This window comes from Lampetra fluviatilis, chromosome 35 (assembly GCF_964198595.1).
Source record: "Lampetra fluviatilis chromosome 35, kcLamFluv1.1, whole genome shotgun sequence".
Classification (NCBI taxonomy): Eukaryota; Metazoa; Chordata; class Hyperoartia; order Petromyzontiformes; family Petromyzontidae; genus Lampetra; species Lampetra fluviatilis.
Window position 1 is genome coordinate 3258336 of NC_136309.1, and position 23598 is coordinate 3281933.

Here is a 23598-nt window from a genome sequence, read left to right on the forward strand (position 1 = left end):
AAAAAAACAAAAATATCGTCATCTTCCGTCGCCGCGCGCGTTCCCCATCGTAAAGCCAGCGACGCAACCGGTGGCTCAAACGTTGAACTCTTCCTCGGATTATCTTCGTCCTCGCCGACTCACCGCGGTGAATCGACGCGTGTGATGTAACCGTCGCGCGTGGAGCGCGCCCAATCCGCGTACAGTGCACCGACAAAACCACCACCGTGCAAGTCGGTCGTCGGCTTTTGTGGAGCTGGAGCCGCCCCCCCCCCCATGCCTGCCCCCCCCCGCCCACCTCTCTGCCCCCCCCCCCCCCCCTGAGGCTCACTCGTGCGCTCGGTTGTTTGCGGTCGAAAAAATCTCGACTGCATTTTCTGGAAATCCCAGATTTGTTTGACCGACGTGATTCCGTCAGCTGCTGAATGATTTACGTACACATCGTGATGGACGGCGTTTGGGAATACGATGCCAGTTTTATAGAAACGAATGCGTGTGTGTTTATACATCGATATAGTTTACAAAAGTTAGGAAGGAGGATAATGCACGCTTTCCAACGAAACGCGTTTGCATACTCCCCAACGGTATGCTCGAGTGGATCAAAATGCGTTTTGAATGTCCGCAAATCGTCCTTCGTGCTCTCGTTTGCGTCTCCCAAGCGTCGGGCTGCAGCGCTTCGCTCAAACGTGGCCGCTTTTCTCCAGGGGCGAGTCCCTCGCAGCGACGCAGCGCCGCTCTAAAGTTTCGCTCGTATTGGATCGTGTGGTTTACGAGAGTTGGAGTGACCTCCCCCCCCCCCTCCAGAGTTAACGCATAAACCCTTTGGGTCGGTGCGTGTCCAGTTTTCTTTCTAGGGCGAGGAGTCCCCCGAATAGCAACGCAACCTTTTACTGCGGCTTCGCTGATATTGGACGCGATCTTTACCGTGCGTTACAGTGCCCGCCCCCCCTGTCCCGTCCCCGTCCCCCCCTTCTTCCCTCCACCACCATCCACCACCACCCCCCATTCAACCTTACAGGCGGACTGACAGAGATAACAAATAAATGCCTTAAGTTAGAAAGTGTAACAAAAAACAACACGCAAACGCACTGAAGGTCCATAAAAGCTGAGAGCTCACGCTGTGAGCATGTCTGTAAATTATAAGGGCACCGCTGTGCAAAAATAATCCGTGCCCTGCAACTTTGGTCGGGAGAATTCTGTCCGAGCACTCTGTCACACTGTACTGCTCTCGTTTTCTGACATCGGTCTCTTGAGCAAAGGGCTGTTGTACATTCATTGTATGACTTAGCGGGATGATGCCCTGCAGCCCGACCTGGGCCCCAAACCATCTTGGGTACACAAGCACGGGGGGCCCCCGAAGGCTGGTGGCGTTAAAGGGCACGCGACATAGACGCTCGACCTTGGGGGCACTGGTCGCACTGGCCAGACGCGCGCACGGACTCCTCGTGTCAACGTGCGAGAAGACACAAACACCAGAATAGAAGCTAACGGTAGTTTGAACACTCATCCGTCGAAGCGATGGGGAGCCTCCAAGATCCGTGGTAATTTAATATAATGGCTACACTTTCCCCACAGTGCCTTGCACAAACTCGCAGTTAATTAAAACATTTCTCAATTTGCATGTGAATGCAACAATCTTCTGTGTCGCGTCTCCTGTCCAACCTATATGTTTCTTCCCCCCAATATTCTGCACAGTTCACCGCTTCTGTTGTTGGCATTGCCGGATCTTGACGTAGTGCCATTGTGATGCTGCAGGGCATCTCAGGAGATGGTCCATGTGGTTTGCTTCTCCTAACAAGTTCATGGGGCTTCTACACAACCGACCAGTGAATTCACGAGATAATAAAAATAATTATACATTTCATTGCACGCCTACGTTTCTTCATGGATTATACGAGACACTTTGATATGTCTCCTTAATTGTGCAAGTATTCAAGTCGAACAGTGACATTAAACACATGCGAATGGAAAGACACAGTGCAATCGTGTAGGAACGTGAGGTGCCAGAGCAAAATTAGTGTACAGGTGGGAGTAAGCTCTGCGTTTTGTTCTAACAGGGTAAGTAACTAAAGAGTGTATTGAACAGTGGGAGTAAAGGGGAAGGAACCATAGTCCAGGATTCTGGTGTTAGAAACTGCAGACGCGACTCTCCATTCGGCGAGCGGGGGCTGCGATGGCGTAACCGTTTTAGCGCGTCGGGGTCTTTGGGCAGCGCTCCAGCGTGTGCTTTGTCCACCGCAGGTTTTCCCGGGAGGAGTGGTGAGGAGCTGCCCGCCAGCGATCCCCGTCACGATGATGCGACTGAAGCTCAAGCGGCCGGGTCACGACCCCCATCGTGAGAAGTTGAAGCAGGAACTCTTTGCCTTCAACAAGGTAACGACGGCCTGGCCTGGCCGTGGGCCCCCCCCGCCGCCGCCCGCGATTCGGTCGTTGCCGTGAACTCTGGGTCGTGCCCCCCATCGCGCCGAATTGGAATTGTTGCGGATTTTTCTGTTCCCCCCCCATCGCTCTTCCAAAGTTCATCGGCGTATTGTACCGTTCTCGCGTTTTGTCGCAATCGACAAAAAAATACCTTTCGTGCCCTCTGCTGACCACCACGTAGCAGTTTTCCCTCGCAGCCCGCCTGGTCACAACCTGGCATGCACGGTGGCCATCTGCCGGAGCAATCCGGTAACCTTATCAACCGTCCGTGTTGCGGATTAACCGCGCTCGTGAATAAAAAGGAATATCACGATTAGGATTTGTTCATGGTAGGAAGCGCCCATCTCATCTCGTCCCGAACATTTCGAAGGACAGCCGTTGCCCGTTCGTCGGCTGTCCCTGTGCGCCACAAGGGGACAAAGCACTGGCCTAGTAGTGGAGGGGGGGTGGGGGCGCTGATTGGCGGTGGTTGACGTGGCTGTGTCTGTAATCCTAATTGAGTAACGTGCCTCTCTGGGGTGTGACACCTTGGTGTAAGGACGGTGCCACCTCTACGTGTGTGTCGGGGGGGGGGGGAAATGGGGCCGTCAACGGTTTTACGTTGACGGTTCAATGGCTGCCGCCGCGTAAGTGAACGCAGTCGTCCGTGAAGGTGTCTGTGATGGAGGGAGCTGCCCCTCCGTGTGACGACATAGCGCGCTGGCGCTACGAGCCCGGCGACCTGAGTTCGTTTTCTGCTCACGGCCAACATTGGTGGCGAATATCTGAGCCGTTTCTGGGGCCTCCCTTAGGTCGACTCAACCTCAAATGAGTACCTGTTGCGGTGTGTAAACATCGCCACGAGCGAGAAAAGGTGGCCGGGCGTGATGCTGGCCACCCACCTCCTTGTGTGCTGTGCCCAACTCCATGGGTGCTCCCTAACAGCACTTGCCCCAACAGTTAAGGCTATACGGGGGATCTTTGTTTTTGCCCTCCATATATTGCGAGCCTCCGGATCAACTGTTGCAAAGCGCCGTTGCACCGCCGGGCGGTAATGCGTCCTCGCCGGTAGCGCGTCCGCCGCTCGCTGCAGAGGCTAGCGGTTCGGGTCCAGCGGCCGCCCTGGTTATTACCGCGCGTGTGTGCAGTAGCCATCCAAAGGCCGCGTACCGTCTGCTTCACAGTGAAAGTTTAAAGAGTCCCGTGACGTCGTCTACTTGTGGTTGAAGTACGTCGTGCGTGCCGTTCGCCTTTTGGCGTTCCCTGGTCTTCCACCGGTGATACTAGGCCGTAATGAAGGCTGTCTCTGGTGCAGGCCAATGAGTTTCAAAGACAATGCATGTATTATCAGAGCATGTTCGTTTGTATGTATGTCCACCACAAGTACGTGTGGTCAAAGCAGACTTGATTCCTTTCAAAAGGTTTCTGTTTGGTGTAGGAAAATCTAAACACCTCCTGTTTTACTGCCAGAAAGGGTAAAACATTCTCATTTGTCCTCAAAATAGTGGGCTTAATCGCGGATCAATCATTTGTCGATGATGCTGCGTTGGCAGTGGCGCGTAATTAACAAATTAAATCGATGCGCTCGTCAATAACACCGGTTTAAGAAAAAACGAATTCCACAGTGGGCAACGTTTTGGGGCAACGTGTCCCATCTTCAGAGCACGCAGAGAGGCCGAAGAGGTGCGGTGTTCATCGTGCTCGTGCACCGCTGCCAACGCAGTCTCGCGAAAACAAAAGAAACCAAAAAAACACACCCCCCCTCACCTCTCCGTGTCATTTGCGGCACACAGCGAATCCACCGACCTCAATCCCCGCGACGCACTGCTCTAACGTGCGGCGTATCGCCGGAGGGATCGTGAGCGAGGTGTCGCGGCAGCTCGAGCAGGCCCGTCATCCAGCAGTGGATCGACCGCGTTCGATCCTGTCGACGGCTCGTGCGGGAAGGGGAGGGAGGTGGCGTACGCGCGGCGGGACAGACCCGCGGTTTGCGACGCGGCCGCGCCTTCGTGGGGCAGCGCGGGAAGTCGGAGGCCGAGCCGTTTTGATTGGAGGTTGTGAAGGTTCTTGTCGCGTGCTGTGTGTGGGTTTCCCTTCTGGGGCGCGACGATGTCCTCTTATTTCCTCTTCGACGCGTGCGTGCACACACACACGCGCGCGCAGAAAAAGGTCTGCAAGCAGAGTTGAGATCAATTGGCTAAGCGAAAATTATTTGCGGTCGGCGAGATAATCTTGAGAGTTGCGGCACACGAGGGGGTGGGAGGACATTGGAAACGCTGCGGGCTCAGGCTCATTTTTTTGCCAGAGCACATGAATGAAGAAGGGACATTGCCCGAAACGTCGTCCATTTTATATATATATTTTTTTCTCTTAAGGCCACACGCTGTTATCATTGACGAAAGAGTCAGGTGGTTTTTTGTTGTTTATGAGAGTTGTCTGTTCATCGGACGTTCAGACTGTGAACAAATAGCCCGTGTGAGTCACGTAGCGTATAGCGCGAAAGAAGTTAAATATACGTATCAATTCACTCTCCCGGTATGTAACAAAATTATCGTGATTTAAATATCTATTTTCACCTCGTTGGTATTGTTACGCGTGGTGCGCGTCTCGGTCGTACAGACCTTTTCCCCCGTCCCATTAGCCTGAGCTTTAACATTCGTGTGTAATTTGTCTCACAAGCGTGCGCGAATCGACGAGCCTTTGTTTTATTTAATTGTACGGTTTCGATGAGCGTATTGCACCACGATTAGAGTCCGTATCGTTGGAACGACGACCGACCCTTATGCGTCAAGACCCTATTGGCCAGCTCTGCACCTGTCATTCGTTACTGGTTCATTAGGCTTGTTTACCGGAGGATGTGCAAACAATGTCACCGATGACTGCCCAATATAAAGCGCTTGCGCTGGCGGAACATGTGAACTACTCCCACTCAGCTACCCCAACACAGCCACACGTACTCTGGCGGAGCGAGTGGACTGCTGCACTCAGCTACCCCAACACAGCCACACGTACTCTGGCGGAGCAAGTGGACTGCTCCACTCAGCTACCCCAACTCAGCCACACGTACTCTGGCGGAGCAAGTGGACTGCTCCACTCAGCTACCCCAACTCAGCCACACGTACTCTGGTGAAACAAGCAGACTGCTCCACTCAGCTACCCCAACACAACCACGTGCACTCTGGTGGAGCAAGCCGACTGCTCCACTCAGCTACTCCAACACAACCACGTGCACTCTGGTGGAGCAAGCCGACTGCTCCACTCAGCTACCCCAACACAACCACGTGCACTCTGGTGAAACAAGCGGGTTCCTGCACTCGGCTGCCACCCATGAAAAAAGATGAAAACCTCACTGGGTCTCAAGAATTGTTTTTGTACGTGGGGTGGAGGTGAGGCCCTGCTCCGTTTTCACAGTAGATGGTGGGGGGGGGGGCTGTGTTGCTACCTGTAATCCCAATTGAGTCATTTGTAGGTTATCTTTCACCATTTGAATTCGTTTTGGGTTAGGGTTGTCAATGACACGGTATTTGTTTATTTATTTATCTCTGGTTGGAAACCGGAGAACCCAGTAGGAAACCCATCCCGAACAGGAGGAGAACATGACGATCTTGCCGGGAGGCACGAGTGTTACCGCTGTGCCCGGCTGCCACTCCGTATATGTGCGTGCGTGTGCACGTCAGGCAACCCATGGCACCTGGGTCTGTCCCGTGACCTCCTGCCAGCGGGCGTTCGACACTTCACGTGGCCTTAACGTGCGCATAGCCTGGCACAAGCGTCGTGGTGACGTCAACGCCACCTTGGTGGCGAATGGCGATCGTTGTTTTGTGCGCGTGTAACCTCTCTCGGCTTTCCTCTGACCGCCAACATCCTGAGTGAATCCCAAGGATGCCCGGCGCTTGTTGAAACGTTACAAAATGTTCTCGCGCGAACCTCGATCTTATTGACGGGGCCCCCCTTTCCCCGTCGCTGAAACTCGATCGGCACATTCGTGTCTCTCCCGTATCGTCCTGCGTGGCGAACACGTTGAGTGAGGGGCACGCGCAGATAGTGTTACCGTGTGGGTTTGCGGGCCCCCCACCCCTTGTGTGCTTGTGTGGCCTCCCCCAATGTGCTTTCGGGGCGGTTCTGTGCCGCTCTGTGTCGTTCGGCGCGGCGTCCTGCTTGGGAGCCTCTTCAGGGACCGATGAATGCGGAGCACGTAACGCTCAAAGCTCCCCCCGCCCCCCGCCCCCCCAAAATCTCTCCCACAAGGTATCCGGAATCTCTGAGTCTGTGGACATTTTTTTAAAAGGAGTCTTAAAACCCATTTATACGCTTCCGCTTGTTAAACTTTTAGGTCGTTTAGTAAATGGATTATAATATAATTATTTTTAATGCTGAACGTCTGATGCTGCTGCTGTCTTGTACGGTGCTTTGAGATCCTTGATGAAAAGCGCTATTTAAATGGAATTATTGCAATATATAGCCTTTGACACACAATTTCTGCTCGCAAGTAGCACCTTTATGAAGGCCGGCACGGCACACGAGGGGGTGTGTGGCCAGCATCACGCCTGGGCGTCTTTGTATCCCCCAGTGGCGATGTTTACACACCGCACCAGGTACTCATTTTAGGCTAAGTTGACCTCGGTGAGGCCCAGAACCGGTTTGGATAATCTTCTCTGGCGGTGGCCGTGAGCGGGAATTGAACTCGGGTCGCCGGGTTTGCGGAACAGTGCGCTAACTGCTGGGCCACCGCTCCCCACAGGCACATGCAAGCACATGCAAACATATGTGTGTCCTCTTACAGGGTGGTGGTTAAACCGCTTTGGTTGTGTTTCGATGTTTACGCACAGCACCAGGTGTGATCATTTCAAGCTGAGTAGACCTCTGAGAAGCCCAGGATCATTTCAGATGTTGGCTGTGAGCGAGAATCGAACTCGGATCGTCATGTTCTCAGTAGCGCAGCACACCGACCACTGCCACCGCTCGCCACATAACACACAAAGTTAAAGACACATAAACGTGTTCGGGCACAACCCGCAAAACGCCATCGGAGACGCATACGACACAGCATCCCACGCAGCAGTCGCGGCACCTCTGTGGTCCCCACCTCCTCCTCCTTGTGCACACGAATGGGCAATGGGAGCGAATGGTCGGCCATCATACCAACGATGCACTGTACAACCCGTAAACACATGGGAGGGCTACGATCAGACGGTGTGGTCGTTAATAGCGGAGTGCCTTGACCCCATTCACTTATCCGACCTTACTAAGTTATCTGACCCTGTTAAGTTATCCGACATTGCGCATTTATCCGAACACGTTCACTTATCCGACCATGCGCACTTATCCGGCATTCTTTAATGTGGCATCTAAGCAACAGTTTGTATAGATGATGTCATAGTTGAACGTTAAGGTCCTTCAACCAATCCAAGGCGGCAGTAGACGCTGTACGGATTGCAGCGATACCGCCAGGGCGTGCGTGGCTGGCTCGCTCGTCGTTGATGTCTTTGATGCTTTGGGCTTCACCACAGTTGCAGATTGATGAATATTTTTTTTTCCACTTGTGGAACAACGTGTACGCACATCTCCCGTGCTGGTCCACAGCCATCGTAAGAGAGAGAGCCAGAGAGAATCGCGGCACTTTCACGGTGCGGTCCTCAACGACGTTTTTGTTTTCCACATTTGTAGCCGCCCCCACCACCCTTCAGACCGTCGAGTGGCCGGTGTCTTTTGTTTATTTGCCACAGCGGTAGAGGCCCGTATCCAGAAGGGCTTCCTGGATTTAAGCCTCGGGCGTGGGATGGGAGGGGGGTTCCTTTATGTCTTAGTGAAGCGGCAGGGCAAAGTTTTCCACGATCTTCGTCGGATGTTGGCTGGAGCCGACGTTCGCCAGCACGCGAAGCCATGGGGACTGGAAGTGGACTTTGAAGGGTGCCGCTGACGATACGAAGTGCGGTGTTGATTTGAACGTCGACGAGGTTTGTGCGAGGGCTTGCAACTCCACACTGGAGCACAGTAGGACTCCGCTGTAGAGCGGACCAAGGTCTGCGCTTCCCCCGCTTGGTTCCTGGATAGCGTCCACTCGTGCTTTTGTTATTAATTTTGGCTTGTTCGAGGTGTTGGTGCCGGGAGTTGAGCGTCCGGTCTATGGTCACACCTCGGTACCGAGGGTGCTGGTCGTGAGTTAGCGGTGTTCCTAAGAAGTTGACATTTAAAGTTTTCGTGGCTTGCCTGTTCTTCAGGTGGAAGATGGAGATGATGCTCTTGGAAGTGTTTGGCTTTAGACACCAATTTGTAAACTCTTTAAAAAAATGTTTTAGACTTTTCCAGTGTCCAACCACGTTCACTTATCTGACCACTTTCACTCATCCGACCACTCTCACTTATCCGGTCATGAATGCATCGTCTTATACATTCAGATACCGGGTAAGCCCTTCACAAACCGGATTTTAAGGTAGCCAGGTGTTGGTACCTGTGGTCACAGCGCATAGCCGGAGCAACTGATATCCTGGGTTCGGAAGGAATACGGTTTTCAGCCATGCGTGATTTCAACCGTACAAACGTTTCTCAGTCCGCGCGTCTTGGTGAGGGTCACGGCGGCAGCGTGTTGAGTAGGCCAGTCCAGACCTCCCTCTCTCTGGCGACGGACTCTCGCTCTTCCTGAGAAATTCCCAGGCGTTCGCAGGACAGCCGTGGCACACGTATGTGGCACGTGGCACACGTGTGTGTGCTATGAAGAAGGGTCATTGCCGGAAACGTCACCTGTCATTTAACACGCAACAAAGTTTACTCGTTGGCAGTGTAGAGGTGGGGTGCACGACACTTTTACATTCACGCCGCCTAACCCAACAGTCGTATAAAAAAAAATTCCCTTTTAAAGCTACGGCATTGTTGACGAATGCGATGTTTATTTTTGTCGCAGTTAAGCGTTCTTGTGCACGCGCCACTGCCAAGCACCACCACGTAATTTGTCCTGCGAAACTAGGGGCTGCGTGGCTCCGCGTAACGCTTTCGGGGCGAGATAGCGCCAGTAAAAATAGGCACGGGGGGGCCCCCCCCGCTGCTCAAGAGCGCAGACGCTTCGGGAGAACTGGTTTTCACTGCAGGCCACTGCGGGAAGGTCCATCCTGATGGACGGCGGAACGTGGGAGGAGGGGGAATGCTTAACCAAATTGCAGTTTGCGGCGCTCGTTTGTATATTTGCCGTTAAATCAACAGGCGTGGGGTGACGGCTCTTATTTCCAGGTGTACACATGGGGTGTGAGTGTGTGCGCGGGCGTGCGTGTGTGCATTTGGGGAGCGGTAGTGCAGTGGTTAGCACTCTGCGTTACGATTCCTGCTCACGGCCAACACCAGTGACGATTATCTTTAACCGGTCCTGGGCCTCCCCTAGGTCGACTCAGCCTCAAAATGTGTACCTGGTGCGATGTGTAAAAACATTGCCAAAGGCGGTCGGGCGTGTGGTGCTGGCCACCCACCCACCCCCTTCGTGTACCGTTCCTGCCGTCATACGTGCTACTCGCTAACAGCATTTGCCCCAACAGTGTTTAAGGCTATACGTGATATTTGTCTTTGATCTTTGTGTGCGTTGTGTGTCTGCATGCGTGACGAAGAGCTAAATGAGCTCATGCTGTCAGCACTTGCGAAGTTGGTGGCTTTGCCCTTCTTGTCGGCGCCCCTTGCGCCCACACGTTTGTCATTGTCTTTTTAGATTTGCGCACGTGTGTGTGTGTCACTGGAGCGGTAGTGTATCAGTTAGCTCACTGCGCTACGAACCCAGCGAACCGAGTTCGATTCTCGCTCACGGCCAACACCAGTGGTGATTATCTGAACCAATCCTGGGCCTCCCTTAGGTCGACTCGGCCTCAAATGAGTATCTGGTGCGGTGTGTAAAAACATCGCCACTGGGGAGACAAAGGCGGTCGGGTGTGGCGCTGGCCACCCCCCCACCCCCTCGTGTACCGTGCCGGCCTTCGTAGGCGCTACTCGCTTTACAGCACTTGCCCCAACAGTCTGTTAAGGCTATACGAGAGGGGGTCTTTGTCACTGTGAGACTACAATGTAGATCTTATATTTTTGTTTCTTTCGGTAAAGTCACGTAGAAGGGAAATAATAAAGTAAGATGTTTAATATTTTTATTATTTTATTATTTCCCTTCTACGTGACTTTACCGAAAGAAACAAGAATATGAATCCCTGCAGTCACGAAAGCTTTAAATCAAAATGTAGATCTTGCTTGCACCTGTACCTAACTTTTCACATCGCACTTGCACCGAGTTTTCTCTCTCCCATTCACGCGTGTTTCGGTTGCAACCGTGAAACGCCTCCGCTTTGTTCATCCTGCAATATCCCTCAGGGGGACCCCTGTCCCCTCATTCTCTGCAGTGTTGACGTTCTCGCCGTTTGCTACCGAGCCGAAGCGGACGCGGGTTCTCTCGCCGGCGCGACGTTCTTCGCGAAATTTAGTTTGGTTCCTTTTTCATTTCATCGAGGCAGTGTGCGGGGCCCGGTCCATCGCGCTGTGACGCAGGTGAGCGCACGCCAAGTCAGCGGAAACCAAACCGGTTGTGAGAAAAAAAGCAGGGGGGGATTATAGAAGGAAGGGGAATGGGCTCCCGAAAGGGGAAAAGGGTGACTTTTTCTTGAAGGGGAGAGAAAGAGATATAATCCAAACACAGCTGACAAAAAGAAAATAAATGCAATGTTTGGCTGATTACCTTCCAGCCCCCCAGATTTCTGTCGCCCCCCCCCTCCCCCCAACTACGACCAGGCCTATCCCCCACCCCTCTTTATCAATCCAAATTGCTTCATTGCATCAAAACTACACCACGTACAATAACCCAATTCTTTATTTCAAATAATGGTCACGCTATGCACAATTTTATAATTGCTCCTACAGCACCTTGGCAAAGGCGCTAGAAATATCTCTTTAATATTCACAAGTAGTACTAATCCCATATCTGCATTTCCCATAAATATGCTAAATTCCTCTTGATATGCAAATTATTTTGTCAAGGCGCTCTTCCCCTTCCAACCCAGCTTAAATATACGCTCCAAGCCTGGAGGTGTTTCATTCAGACGCTGTCTTCCCGACAGACCTGTTCTTCACCTGAGGACGGCTGCTTGCGTTGTGGCCGAAACGTCGTGAGAATTGTATTTTATTATGTTTTATTTTTATTATTGTATTACTTCCCTTCTACGTGACTTTACCGAAAGAACCAAGAAGATTCAGATAAGAGGCGGCCAGAATGAGCATTGTTTTTCTTTCCACCCCTCCGATTCCGGCTCCCGTCTGATCCGCGGTGGTTATGCCCCTCATCCGCGGTCCCTGTCTCGGGACCCCTCCACGCTGCGAACTTATTTCGGGTGTTGTACGAGGAGGTGGGGGGGGGGTACCATCTAGCCTCGAATTCCTCCTCCCTTGTGTCGTTGAGTTCCTTTTCATCATCGGCACTCATGCAACCACTGCCAACGTGGAAGCGGCTGCATCGCACAAAATAATGATCGTGATGTGTTCCACTACGTAGCCCTCACTGTAGTGCTGTGTACACAGGGCACAATATAAACATTTACATTGCCTTGTGTCCTGGGGCACACAAACGGCACTTGTGTGCACATCCGCAGATGTGCTGACACCACACCACCTCTCCGGCACAGAATAATAGGAGGAGTAAGCAACGCGATAAACGAGAATTACGTGGAGCGGGCAGAGCGCAGCGGTGCGGCGGTTAGCTCGCTGCGATGATGAACACCGACCGCCTGAGTTCAATTCCCGGCCACGGTTAGCGGCCGCGGCGAGGGACTAGCGACGTCCGAACCCTTCTTGGAGTGTGCGCCCGACAGGCCCCCCCCACCCCGCCGGACCCCGTGACCCCCTGATCCCCGTCCCCCTCTTGACCCACGGGACCTGACGGGCGTTGACTCCATCCCACGTGAGACAGCCTTGCTGTCGGCCCGCGTCTTAATCAAACTGCGCGGGGGGGCACGGAGACGGCACGATGCCCTAACGGAGGCATGGAAGAGACCCCCCCCCGGGGCTACACGATGGCCCCGGTCCCCCCCTTCCTATTGTTGCCGTTGGGTCACGACGTCGAGAGGAAATTCCTCCGTACCCCCCAGGAGGCAACAAGCCCGGACATCCTCCGCCGTCCACCCAGCCGGCGCACAGAAATGGACGAGCACAAACAATGGTGCCGGTTTCTCAAGTCCACCCGGCAGGGGTTACATTATTGCATCTATGATCGGCAGATCGCGTGTGTTGGTGGCGGTAGGGTCAAGTGTGGGCACTCCTCGCCGCTTCCAGCATGTCTGCTCAGCGTGTATGAGCAGACTGAAGATTTAGAGGGGCTGTCCTCTAGCTGGCTCTGGTGCGGAAAGCCCTTCTGTTGGCAGTGGCGCGAGCGAGCAATTGCAGGGCTGCGCCTTTGCCCTCGATGACGAACTGTCTGCCGCGGGCAGTGCTGCGGGCTTGCGGAGTTTGGTGTGCGCGTGGGCGTCTCTCTGGCTGTAATCGAGTTTCAGACCCCGTGGGAGGAGGAGGATGACGAGGGGACGTCACCGCCTTGAGTTTGCGTGGCTTGCGGAGCTGCACAGTGACCTTTGGCATTGCCTTTCCGTTGGGCCCTGGATTAGCAATTTACACCCAGGTGTACGACGTTGGGCTGCACTCCCACGGCCACTCAATAGTAGGATGGCACCGATGTGAGAATTGGGCAAGGCGGGCTGAGTCTGCATTCCCACGGTAGTCTTAAACTAAGAACTGAAACTAAACTCTTCTTGGTTCTTTCGGTAAAGTCACGTTGAAGGGAAATGATAAAATAATAAAAATAAAACATAATAAAATACAATTCTCACGACGTTTCGGCCACAACGCAAGCAGCCGGCGTTGTGGCCGAAACGTCGTGAGAATTTTAATTTATAATGTTTTATTTTTATTATTTTATTATTTCCCTTCTACGTGACTTTACCGAAAGAACCAAGAAGATGAATCCCTGCAGTCACGAAAGCTTTAAATCGAAAAATGAAACTAAACTGTTTATTTTACCAGGTAAGGCCCACTGAGCTGTAGAGCTCTTTTTTCAGAAGCGACCTGGCCACCACAAATGATAGGTCAACGAAGGGGTTTCCAACGTGGAAATTTATAGGAGCCTAATCCTCTCAACGCGCGTTGATTCTAAATGTGGAAGGAAAACCGGAGGAACCGGAAAAACATTCACGCGACGACGGGGAGAAAGACATCCAAACTCCAAATATAAAGGCGTCAGGGTCGGGGTAGAACCCACGACATCCTGCATTCCAGGTGAGGCAGTTAACATCTCACCAACGCGGCACCCCTTAGCCCGGGTCCACGCCTTCCACTCTGCACTGAATACAATGAGTGGCTAGCCCAAGGTTTGTTCCTTTCCTCGTGTGAAAGATCTCCGGTCAGAGTGATATGCCGCTGCTCAATTGAGCATTGAGGCCTTGGGTCTCCTCTCCTGTTTACAGCCCTGAGCCAGTGGTGGAAATTCCACATTCCTATGGCAGGGGTAAGTCTTCACAGGACAACCATTCTTGGACATCTCCACTTCGTGGTTCTCATTTTATCAGCCCCCCGAGCGGATGGTGGATTGAATGCGTTGCACGCAATCGAGTTGCGATATTCAGTTGCACGCAACCGAGTTGCATCCAGCATGCAATTTTAATTGCTGCTACGTGGAATTTCGAAGGCAAGCGGCGATCGTTCAACCAGTTGCACGGGGAGCAAACCCGTCAGGACGCGGGCCACAGGACGACGTCGCCCCTACCAGCAATGCTGCGTACGCCCACGATGCGCGCGCATGCACCGGGGGTTACCCTGGGTAAACAGACGTGGGAATTGGGTGCGCGTCGGAGGAGGAGGAGGAGTAGGAGGAGGAGTGGTCAGAAGCCGTTTGGCGTGTGGCAGAGACTTCTCATAACTGCTGATGTCAAAGGCGCTATTTTTGCCTTTTCAACTGACAGCAGATAATTTTTTTCTTCCGCCCCCACCGCTCACAGCAGCTCGCTTGACTCGGGAGCTCTCGCGGTGTTGTCCTCAAAATACCGGGGCTCGTTCCTAGGTCACGACACTTTAGTTTTACTCGCGTAACCCCCATTATTTCCACGCGGACCGAATGCTTATCTGTTTTGAAGGGCTGCTCGGCGATTAGAGCGAGCGAGCGGCTCGCAATCGGAAGTCTGCGAGTTCAAACCCTGGCTGGGGCTGTTGACTCAGCCCATCATCTCTCCACGGTCGATAAATTAAGTACCATTTTTTGTGGGGTTGTCAGCACAGTGATTGTCTTGTGGAGGGGGGGGGGGGTTGGCGGCAGACGTGGAGGGTGGGGGGGGCGGCAGTGGTGGAGGTTAGGGGGGGCGGTAGTGGTGGAGGTTAGGGGGGGCGGTAGTGGGGGGCAGCAGTGGGGAGGGGGGGAGAAGAGGGGAAGGGGAGGGAAAGGAGGGGAAGGTGGGGGGGGCAGTGGGGGAGGGGGAGCTACAGTAGGGAAGGGGGGCGGCAATGGAGGAGGTGGGGGGGGCATCTGCACCTTTAGCCTTCTCCCCTGGGTGTGCCTGTGGTTATGGCAATGGGTAGCTGCCAAATGCAATGACTCGTGTGACTCATCGTATTGCGTGGACTGTCTTTGCGTTAACTCGCACAGCCCTTGGCTGCCTGATACAAAAAAGACACGCAGGTACCGCTAGGCCTGTGATGAATCACGCCGCCGCCCGCGTTCCCATTCGTCATCTCTGATCCGTCAAATGAACTACCAATTTTTTCGTCTCATTCCAAGTGTGTGATAATGACAACAATGGCAACGGCTTTGCCTTGATGCAGCGCCCTCCTATAAATATGCCGGGGTCGGTCTCCGACCGCTTAACATCTCGACCCATTTAAAAAGGGCACCCCCGGTGGCAGCTGTTCCCGGCGGGCACAAGGTCCGTTGGGCAAAAGCGGCCTCTTCTGCAAGGACGACCACATCCCTAGACCGTGCGACTCTCTTTGGTTGGCAGTGCTATTGATGAATGCGTTGAGATTTCAACTTGGAGCTCTGTTAACAGCCCTTAAGGGGTGAAGCATTCCAGCACTCGGGAGGCGCCTGTGGGGGTTGTGTCATGTGGGATTATTGCCACTCCCCCCCCCCCCCATGCTTTTTACGCATCACGATGCCTTCCTGTTCGTGTCGCAAGGGAAAGCACTCACTCTCTGCCTTTCCGCGCAGGGCCGATGATGCATGTGCGGGCCCCGGGCCTCGGGCTTTGTTCAGAAACGCAACACCGAAGCGCTAAAACCCTTGAAGGAGACGACAAACTGAAGCGCCGCTCCCCGTCGGCAAGTTGGGGGCAAGCGCAGATGCGTTGTGCGGATCTCGTTTTTTGCCACCCTCCAGCGTCTTGTCAATGAATGGGGGACGCTTCCTCCACCCCCCCCCCCCCCGGGTGTGACGGTCGGCGCGCCACGACTTGCAAGCCAGGGGTCGCCTCTTCGACTCCATCCCCCGGAGCGGCGGCTCAAAACGATGGCGCAAGATTCTTAAACAGGGGCGTCGTCGCGGTGGCTTGGAGATGTTAACTCCCTTGCCTGGTATACAGGAGGTCGTGGGGTCGAACCGGACCCCACGGGTTTGAGCATCTCTCTCTCTCCCTCCCCCGTGGTCACGTGGATGTTTCTCCGGGTCCTCAGGTTTTTCCCTCCACAATTAGAATCAACGTGCGTTCATAGAGTATTTGGCTGCTATAGATTTCCACGTGATAAACCACTTCGTTAAGCCATCATTTGTGGCCAGGTTGCTTCTGAAAATGAGCCATATAGCTCAGGGGGCCTTACCTGGTAAAATAAAATATAGTTTAGTCGTAGATTTTAAATATCCCCACCGCCACCACCTCCTCCGTCCACCCAGCAGTGTCAGCGGGTTCACCACAGTGCAGTCGATCGGCAGGTTGTACGCGGTGGGAAGCTCGCACGTCTTTCAAGACGTCTGGTCGACGTGGAAGAGTAGACCAAATACCTCTCGAACTCTGCCCCATAGAGCTCCCTCTACTGGAGGCTCTTCTGCCGGCGGTGAAGTGAGGCAAGCGGTTGCATGGCTGCACTTTGAACCGACCGCTTTGTCACTGAACTTCTCCTGCAGACGACATTGTGATGTAGCAGCATCGGCTACGGACGGTGATGCTGTTGGGGAAGCCTCCATCCAGCAGTGGAGTGACCATAGCTCTTGATGATGAAGATCTGCTATTGAAATGGCCTTGCATCGACACTTCCTATAGATAATTGCTTTCGTGCGGAAAACGTGTTATTCCTGTTGGCGCTCTTCTTCCCACCTCCCCCCCCTCTAACCCAGCTTAAATATACGCTCCAAGCTTGGGGTGTTTCATTCTTCGCCTGAGGATGGCTGCTTGCGTTGTGGCCGAAACGTCGTGAGAATTGTTTTATTATGTTTTATTTTTATTATTTTATTACTTCCCTTCTACGTGACTTTACCGAAAGAACCAAGAAGATGAATCCCTGCAGTCACGAAAGCTTTAAATCGAAATTCATTAATCATAATCAACGTTTTTGGGTTTAGATCGCGTTATTTATAAATGTGTCGTAACCCTCCACCAATCAGTAAAAAAGTGTCACGTTGACAAAAGACAAATAGTTTCACTGCTTTAGCCCACCTGTGTGTTGAAGCGTGAAACCACAACATTTACAATTTGAGTACGACGTTTCGCTGGTAATTGCACCCAGCATCATCGGGCAATTCGCCAGATTATGAATAATATTGGTCGCGAAAGCCTACGTGTTAAACTGGCTCATTCATATTAACGATAATTAATTTTGGGTTTTGACCCTAAGTCTATTGGCAGCTCAATTATGGTTTGGCCACACATGCATAGTGCATGAGAAGACACGATGTTAGAGATGGTTAGCGGTGTGCCGATGCATTGATTAATCCATTGATATCAATTCCCAAGCCTAACCACACACTCGTTGAATCGCGTGAGTCAGGGTGATCGTTTTTAGTGGGCGGGTGAGGGAGGGAAGGGTGGTTGGGTAAGGGTGGGTGGGTGCGTTTGGGTGTGTGTGTGGGCAAAGTGCTTATGGATCAAGTGTTGGTGGCTGAGCTGGCAGCGGTGGTGCAGTGGTTTGCGCGCTGCCCAACAAACCCTGCGTGGGGTGATGAAGCGCGTGGTGACGGCTCACATTTCCAGGTGCACACACTGTGTGTGTGCGCGTGCGTGTGTGCATTTGGGGAGCGGGAGTGCAGCGGTTAGCACGCTGCGCTACGAGTTGGATTTCCGCTCACGGCCACCAACACCAGTGTCGATTATCTGAACTGGTCCAGGACCTCCTTGAGCACCTGGTGTTGTGATGTGTAAACATCGTCACTGGGGAGACAAAAACAGCCAGACGTGGTGCTGGCCACCCACCCCCTCTTGTGCCATGCCGGCCTTCATAGGCGCTACTCGCTAACAGCACTTGCCCCAACAGTCTGTTAAGGATATCCGGGGGATCTTTGTCTTTTGTGTGGGTGGATTGCAAACTCTCAGACAAAGAAATGGATTGGCTGAATCACAACTGATTCTCTCATCGTTGCTCTGTGTGCACGAGCCAAACGAAAGAAGATGTTTGGAAAGGCGTTGCAAACCTCGCTCTCGACCCCCTCAATAGCTTTACCTACACCCGGTCTCTTGAGTACGTCTTCAAACGGACGTCTTAAAAGCGTGGCCATAACGTTTTTCCCTTGCTGGTCTGTGTGTGTTTTTTTTCACACGCACAATGTTGTGATTGCACTAGCAATATCTCCGGTTCCATCTCGCTGAACGGATTGTGTGGTGAGCACTTCCGCTTTGTTGACCAAGGGTCCAAATGAGGTGTTGGTGAGTTAATCTCCAGGGCTTGTTGTACAGTCCCTGGGGCCAGGGCCAGAGATTTCACATTGTTGGGTCCAGAATAAAAATCTTCTTTGACGCTGGAGGAGCAATCCGATGATCTATGAAGCTTTTTTTTCTTCACAGATGTCCAGTAGGGGCACGGGCTAAGAACGTTACAACAACAAACAATACAAAAACACGATAGGAGTGTGAAGTATAGGAAAGCTTAAGCAAATTAAAAAAAGACTTTTTTTTTTATTTTACACGGGACAGTCGTCTGAAAAACACATCAACGCTCAAACTAGATTTAAAAGTTCTCCAAAATAAAGGGTTTTATTTTTGTGTAGATCGCGTGAATAAAAATGTGTCGTTAAACCCGCCACCACCCGACACGGCCTATTGCTAAGGTTTGTCACGAAAAACAAAACGTGTCGATTAGTTACGACTTCAGCACACCCGGTGGCGCTGGGAGAGTAAACCCACGACATTTACAATTCAAGTACCGTGACGTTTCGCCGGTGATTACAACGACCGGCTTCACCGGGCGATTAGCCAGCATTGTAGTTTTCAGTCACGCGTTCAATTCAACGTTTTTAGACCCTCGCGTGGAATGTTACGCGTGCCGCTCAAATAAAAAACGGTCTCTCTCGCCATCGGCTGCATCGACCAGCGACTTGCACATCAACCGTCGATTTTGTGTCGCGTGTTATATAGTTTTGCGTCAAGCTATGACAGAGTGGAGAAGAGGGGAGGGGCGGTCCTTTGCCTATAAACGTCTGGCAGTTCACCAGCATCGATTTAAGCAATCCTGATTACCCGATGAGACACTCAAGGTCGAAAACCGGTCCAGAGTTTGCCTGCGTTTTATTAAAGCTTTGTCGCTGCTCAAATGAAGTCTTCCCAGAGGGCCGTGTGGCTGATGGGGGTGCGCTTTTTATACGCACTCTGTCTGTTGTCGTATCCTCAAATCTTGTAACTCAATTTTTATTGTACACGTCTTGTTTTCTTTTCTTTTTATTATTACCTTGAGGGAGACGGACACGTGCAGGGAGGCGTATTGTCCGCCGATTTATTTCACTCAACGATTCGAGACGCCGTATGGATACGGGAGGCTAAATAGGTCACGTCCGTGTGTGTGTATTTTTCCAAACGGGGGGGGGGGGGGGGGGAACATTTTCACAGCGAACAGAGGTAGACCCAGCGCGTGCGCACGGCACGTCCGTCCTTACGACGCGAATGAAGGTGACTCATTCCACACCGCCGTCACAAAAACACCCGGTTCCCGTGTAGGAGCAATGTGCTGGCGTGGCCTGCTCATCGCTCGCCTTACTGGTATACAGGAGGAGGCTCGTGAAGGACGCTGTAGGTCAGTTGGAGGCAGTCGCCCTCCTAACAACAACGGAGGGCAGAGGAGCGACGCTCGCAACAACGAGCGGAGCGCCGGGCGGCTAAAATGCAGCGAGTTGGCACCATAGAGGGCACAGGTGGTGCATCTGCCAGTCATCTCCGTCAGTCAACCCACGGCACCTGGGTCTGTCCCGTGACCTCTTATCGGCGAGCCTTTGACACTTCACGTGGCCTGAAAGTGCCCCTGGCCTGGCAGAGGCACCATGGTGACATCACCATCACTTAGTGGCGTATTGGTTTACAGAAGGTTATGGATTCGATCCCGATATTTGACGCCTGTTGTATATTTGGAGTTTGCGTGTTCTCTCTACCCGTGGTGGTGTGGATTTTTCTCTGAGCTGCAGACTATCCATCAGAAGTTGCTTTCCCGTTCGAACGTGTGACGTGAGTCGTAATCTTTTGATGCCACCGTCCCCCAATAAATTCCGGAAATTGGTGGGGGGGGGGGGTGGGAATTTGGAGCCGACTCGCCACCGCGTGGATGCTGGCCCTCCCCCGCACACCTCTGAGTTCATCATCTCTCTCTCTTTGAGTGAATACCAGGTGCGATGGAGCAGCAAGTAAAAATTATTGTTATTATATTATTATAAAAAATACAGATACGCCTCCACGAAAGCTTAAGGTTGGGAACCACGGCAATAAGCCACGCGCAAGAGGATCAGGGCCGACTGTCGCGCCTCCGTCCAGTGGGGTACCGATCATCGACCCGTTAGCTCCGCTCGCGCAGCAGCCAACCGCCTCTTTGACCGACGTTTCGGAATTGCCCCCTCCGCCTCCACCCCTGTTCGCGTCGCCGCTGAGACCGACGCTTCAGCTTCTGCCCTCCCGTCGATTCTGTCCGCGCAGACCGTGGAGCATGGCTTCCCGCACCAACCCAGCGCCCTGGCCTACGACCCCGACCTGCGGCTCATGGCCATCGGTACCAAGTCCGGCGCCGTCAAAATGTATCCTTTCTGCCCGCGTGGCGTCGCCGCCGGTGACGCGCGAGATTAAAGAGGAGCCGCACTTATCTTCGCGTCGTGCTTGCGGTAAGTGCTGTCGCGACGATGGGTGAGTGTCAAGTAAAAACTAAATTTTTTTATTTTAACCGGGTAAGGCCCCAACTGAGTGGCTTATTTTATCACGTGGACATTTTACAGCGGCCAAATACTCTGAACGCAAGTTGATACTAAATTCGGAGGGGGAAAAAAAACGGAGGGCCTGGAGAAAAATTCACATGGCTACGGGGGAGAGACATGCAAACTCCAAATGTACAAGGGTCAGGGTCGGGATAGAACCTACGACCTCCCGTATAGCAGGCGAGGTGAGTGCGTGGCTACTTGTGAACGTAACTGACACGGCTTGGGGAGGTGGTGGGGGGGGAGATAACATCATGCAGCAGTGGAGCGACAAAGGCCTGTTGATTTGCTCATTCGGATTTAGCGTCGGCGAAATATCGCCCACACGTGTCCGGGTTGCACTAATTGTGACTGCAAGGGTTGGTTGGGTGAGTGGTCAGGTGAGTGGCGAGTAGCAGCGTCTGCTGAGGTGTGAACGAGGCTGTTGGGGGCCGAACGGTGAAGCGACCAAAACCGGTCCTCGTGGCTTGGCCCGGACAGTCCCCGTTGGTTTCATAACGGCTTGTCCCCGTGCCCCGAAGATTTTGCGAAAAAATTCTGGATTCTGGCCCAGGTTTCCAAAGGAGGACAAGTTGCCCAAAACGTCACCTATTTTATAAATATAATATTTCCTTTTAAGGCCGCAGTGTTTGCAACGAACGCGAGGTTTTTTTTCTTTTCATCATCGTAGGAACGGGCCGGGGGGCTGCCGCCCTTCATTTTACAATGTCCGCTAATGGTTACTGTCAACATTCGCCGTCTCGTTTAATCAGACTTGCTTGCGATCAGGAATCGGAGGAGTGATTGTGAGTGGATCCATCTATTCGATAGCATTCCGGTTGTGCGTGGCTCCAAGTGAAATTGAAGCAATGCAACTGGTGAAATCGCATTCATTTATTTCACCACTGGCAAGCTTAAAGCCCCGGTGTATTAATTCAACTACCGTCTTACCATCTTTTAATCCTCACCGCCTCGTTTTAACGCTCTCTCTCAGCAGTGAAGCTTGAACTACGCCACACCTTGAGGTTTTTAATGTAAGCTCACAGCGTAATGCTCGTTATGGCAGGCAATGGGGTCAAATGGAAGTAGTAGGTGATATTTGCCCCCCTGCGTTAACAGCCACTGCAGTAACCTTGAAAGGGAATTCCGTGTTTTTTTTGTGTTTGCTGTCGGCATTTACCGTATTCTCTGGATCATGAGACGCTTCGGAAAGTAACCGACTACAAAAACCCGTGCCCGTTGTCAAATAAGGTCATACAAATATGACATGAAAAAAAAACAACAGCCGCCATTAGCCACTTCGGCGGCGGTGACGTCACCAGAGCACTTGCGTGCCAGGCTAGGTGCACTTTGAGGCCGTCACGTGAAGTGCGCGAGTCTCGCTGTTGACAGCAGAGCACGGGACAGACCCCAGGGTTGTTATCCGAGGATTATTGGCACAAATCTGATTTCTCACAAAAAGAAAAAGATCCCCCGTGTAGCCTGTAACAGACTGTTGGAGCAAGTGCTGTTTGCGAGCACTTACGAAGGCAGGCACGGCACACGAGGGGGGGGGGGGTGGCCAACATCTCAAGAGGGGCGATGTTTACACACCGCACCAGGTACTCGTTTGAGGTTGGGTCGACATCGGGGAGGCTCATGATCGGTTCAGATGAAAGACTGTCTCGTATTCACGTGCATTGCGGCTCTTGAAACATTGGGGTTTTTTACCGAATTCGAAAAAAATTGCTCGTGTTATTTGGGGTTGCCTCCGACCCCTGTGCGAGAGAGACCTCTCTCGAAAGAGAGAGAGCCCCTTTGGAGAGGGGCTATTTTGTGGGGAGTACCCATACTTGACCCCACCACCACCACACACAACCTGTGCCGATTGACTAACTCCGGCCGTGCCCATTGGTTACCTGCTCTGAGTCGGCTCGTGCGAAGGAGCGTTACATCACGTCTGCGTTGCGTCACTTGGGCTTGGCAACAGCTTACAGCAATGGCCTTTGTCCAGCAGTGGATTAAGCGTAGATGATGATGATGATTATGATGAATGATGCGGTACTGCATGGACGGTCATTATGCTCCCCGAGTGACTTCACGTGGCCCAAATGTCACCACCGTGTGCCGTAGGTGCTTTGGAAAATTAAAAAAAAATCTTCTCCGAGTTCACAAAGTAAAATGGCGCGGTGGACAATGACCGCACGCCTCCGATGCAGGAACAGAAACTCGTAAGCGCCGTGGAAAATCCATTCGCTCGCCCGCGCTGCTTCTTCTCGACCGAGATGCCATTCCGACCTTTATCTGATTGAAGCCCGGAGGATAATCTTCATTATGCTGGCCACCCGTGGGGCAGCGAGCGAGCGAGCTCGTGCTCACGGCACGCCGGATTTTTAGATTGAGAATTCATTTGTGCCCGGCCAGGATTAGCGAGTGTCTCAGAGTCGGGGTAATTGACCTCTCTCTCCGTCTGTGTGTGGTCTTTTACCCCCGGTTCTTAGAGTGGGACACCTCCGCGCTTGTCTGTCAGGGGCAGTCTCTAGTCACTCACGTGGGCAGGTGACTTGATGTCTTTTGTTTCGCTGGCTTTACATTAAAATGCGTCGATTCGTCGCGGCCATTCGATATCCGATGTGTATTTTTGCGCGTCCCAAAAACAGCTTCTTAGCCATTTCTGGACAAGCCTCTGTCGAGCTTGTGTGTGCTGTGCACGCTCGTTGGTGATGGTGGGAAGAGAATTATAATGTGTTGTCGTCGTACGCACAGGTTCGAACCGGAAAGTTGGGGTGGGGGACATGGCCTTTACGAACCGGCGACGGTGCCTTGTGTACGCAGGGAATTGTAACGGGTGGCAGGCCCCCTTGGATTGTACATCCGCAACACCTCCTTGTCGTCACGCGGGC

General features: G+C 52.7%; 1 protein-coding gene across 5 annotated transcripts in view; it reads left to right on the forward strand.

The window, feature by feature from the left end:
* LOC144944518 (lethal(2) giant larvae protein homolog 1-like) overlaps positions 1–23598 on the forward strand; it is a 66272-nt gene that overhangs the window by 9360 nt on the left and 33314 nt on the right. For all 5 annotated transcript variants that reach the window (XM_078872730.1, XM_078872729.1, XM_078872732.1 and 2 more), the window contains exons 2-3: positions 2221–2352; positions 20466–20563. In XM_078872730.1, coding sequence (XP_078728856.1) covers positions 2272–2352; positions 20466–20563 — 179 coding nt within the window. In that variant the 5' untranslated portion in view covers positions 2221–2271. The remainder of the gene's footprint in view (positions 1–2220; positions 2353–20465; positions 20564–23598) is intronic.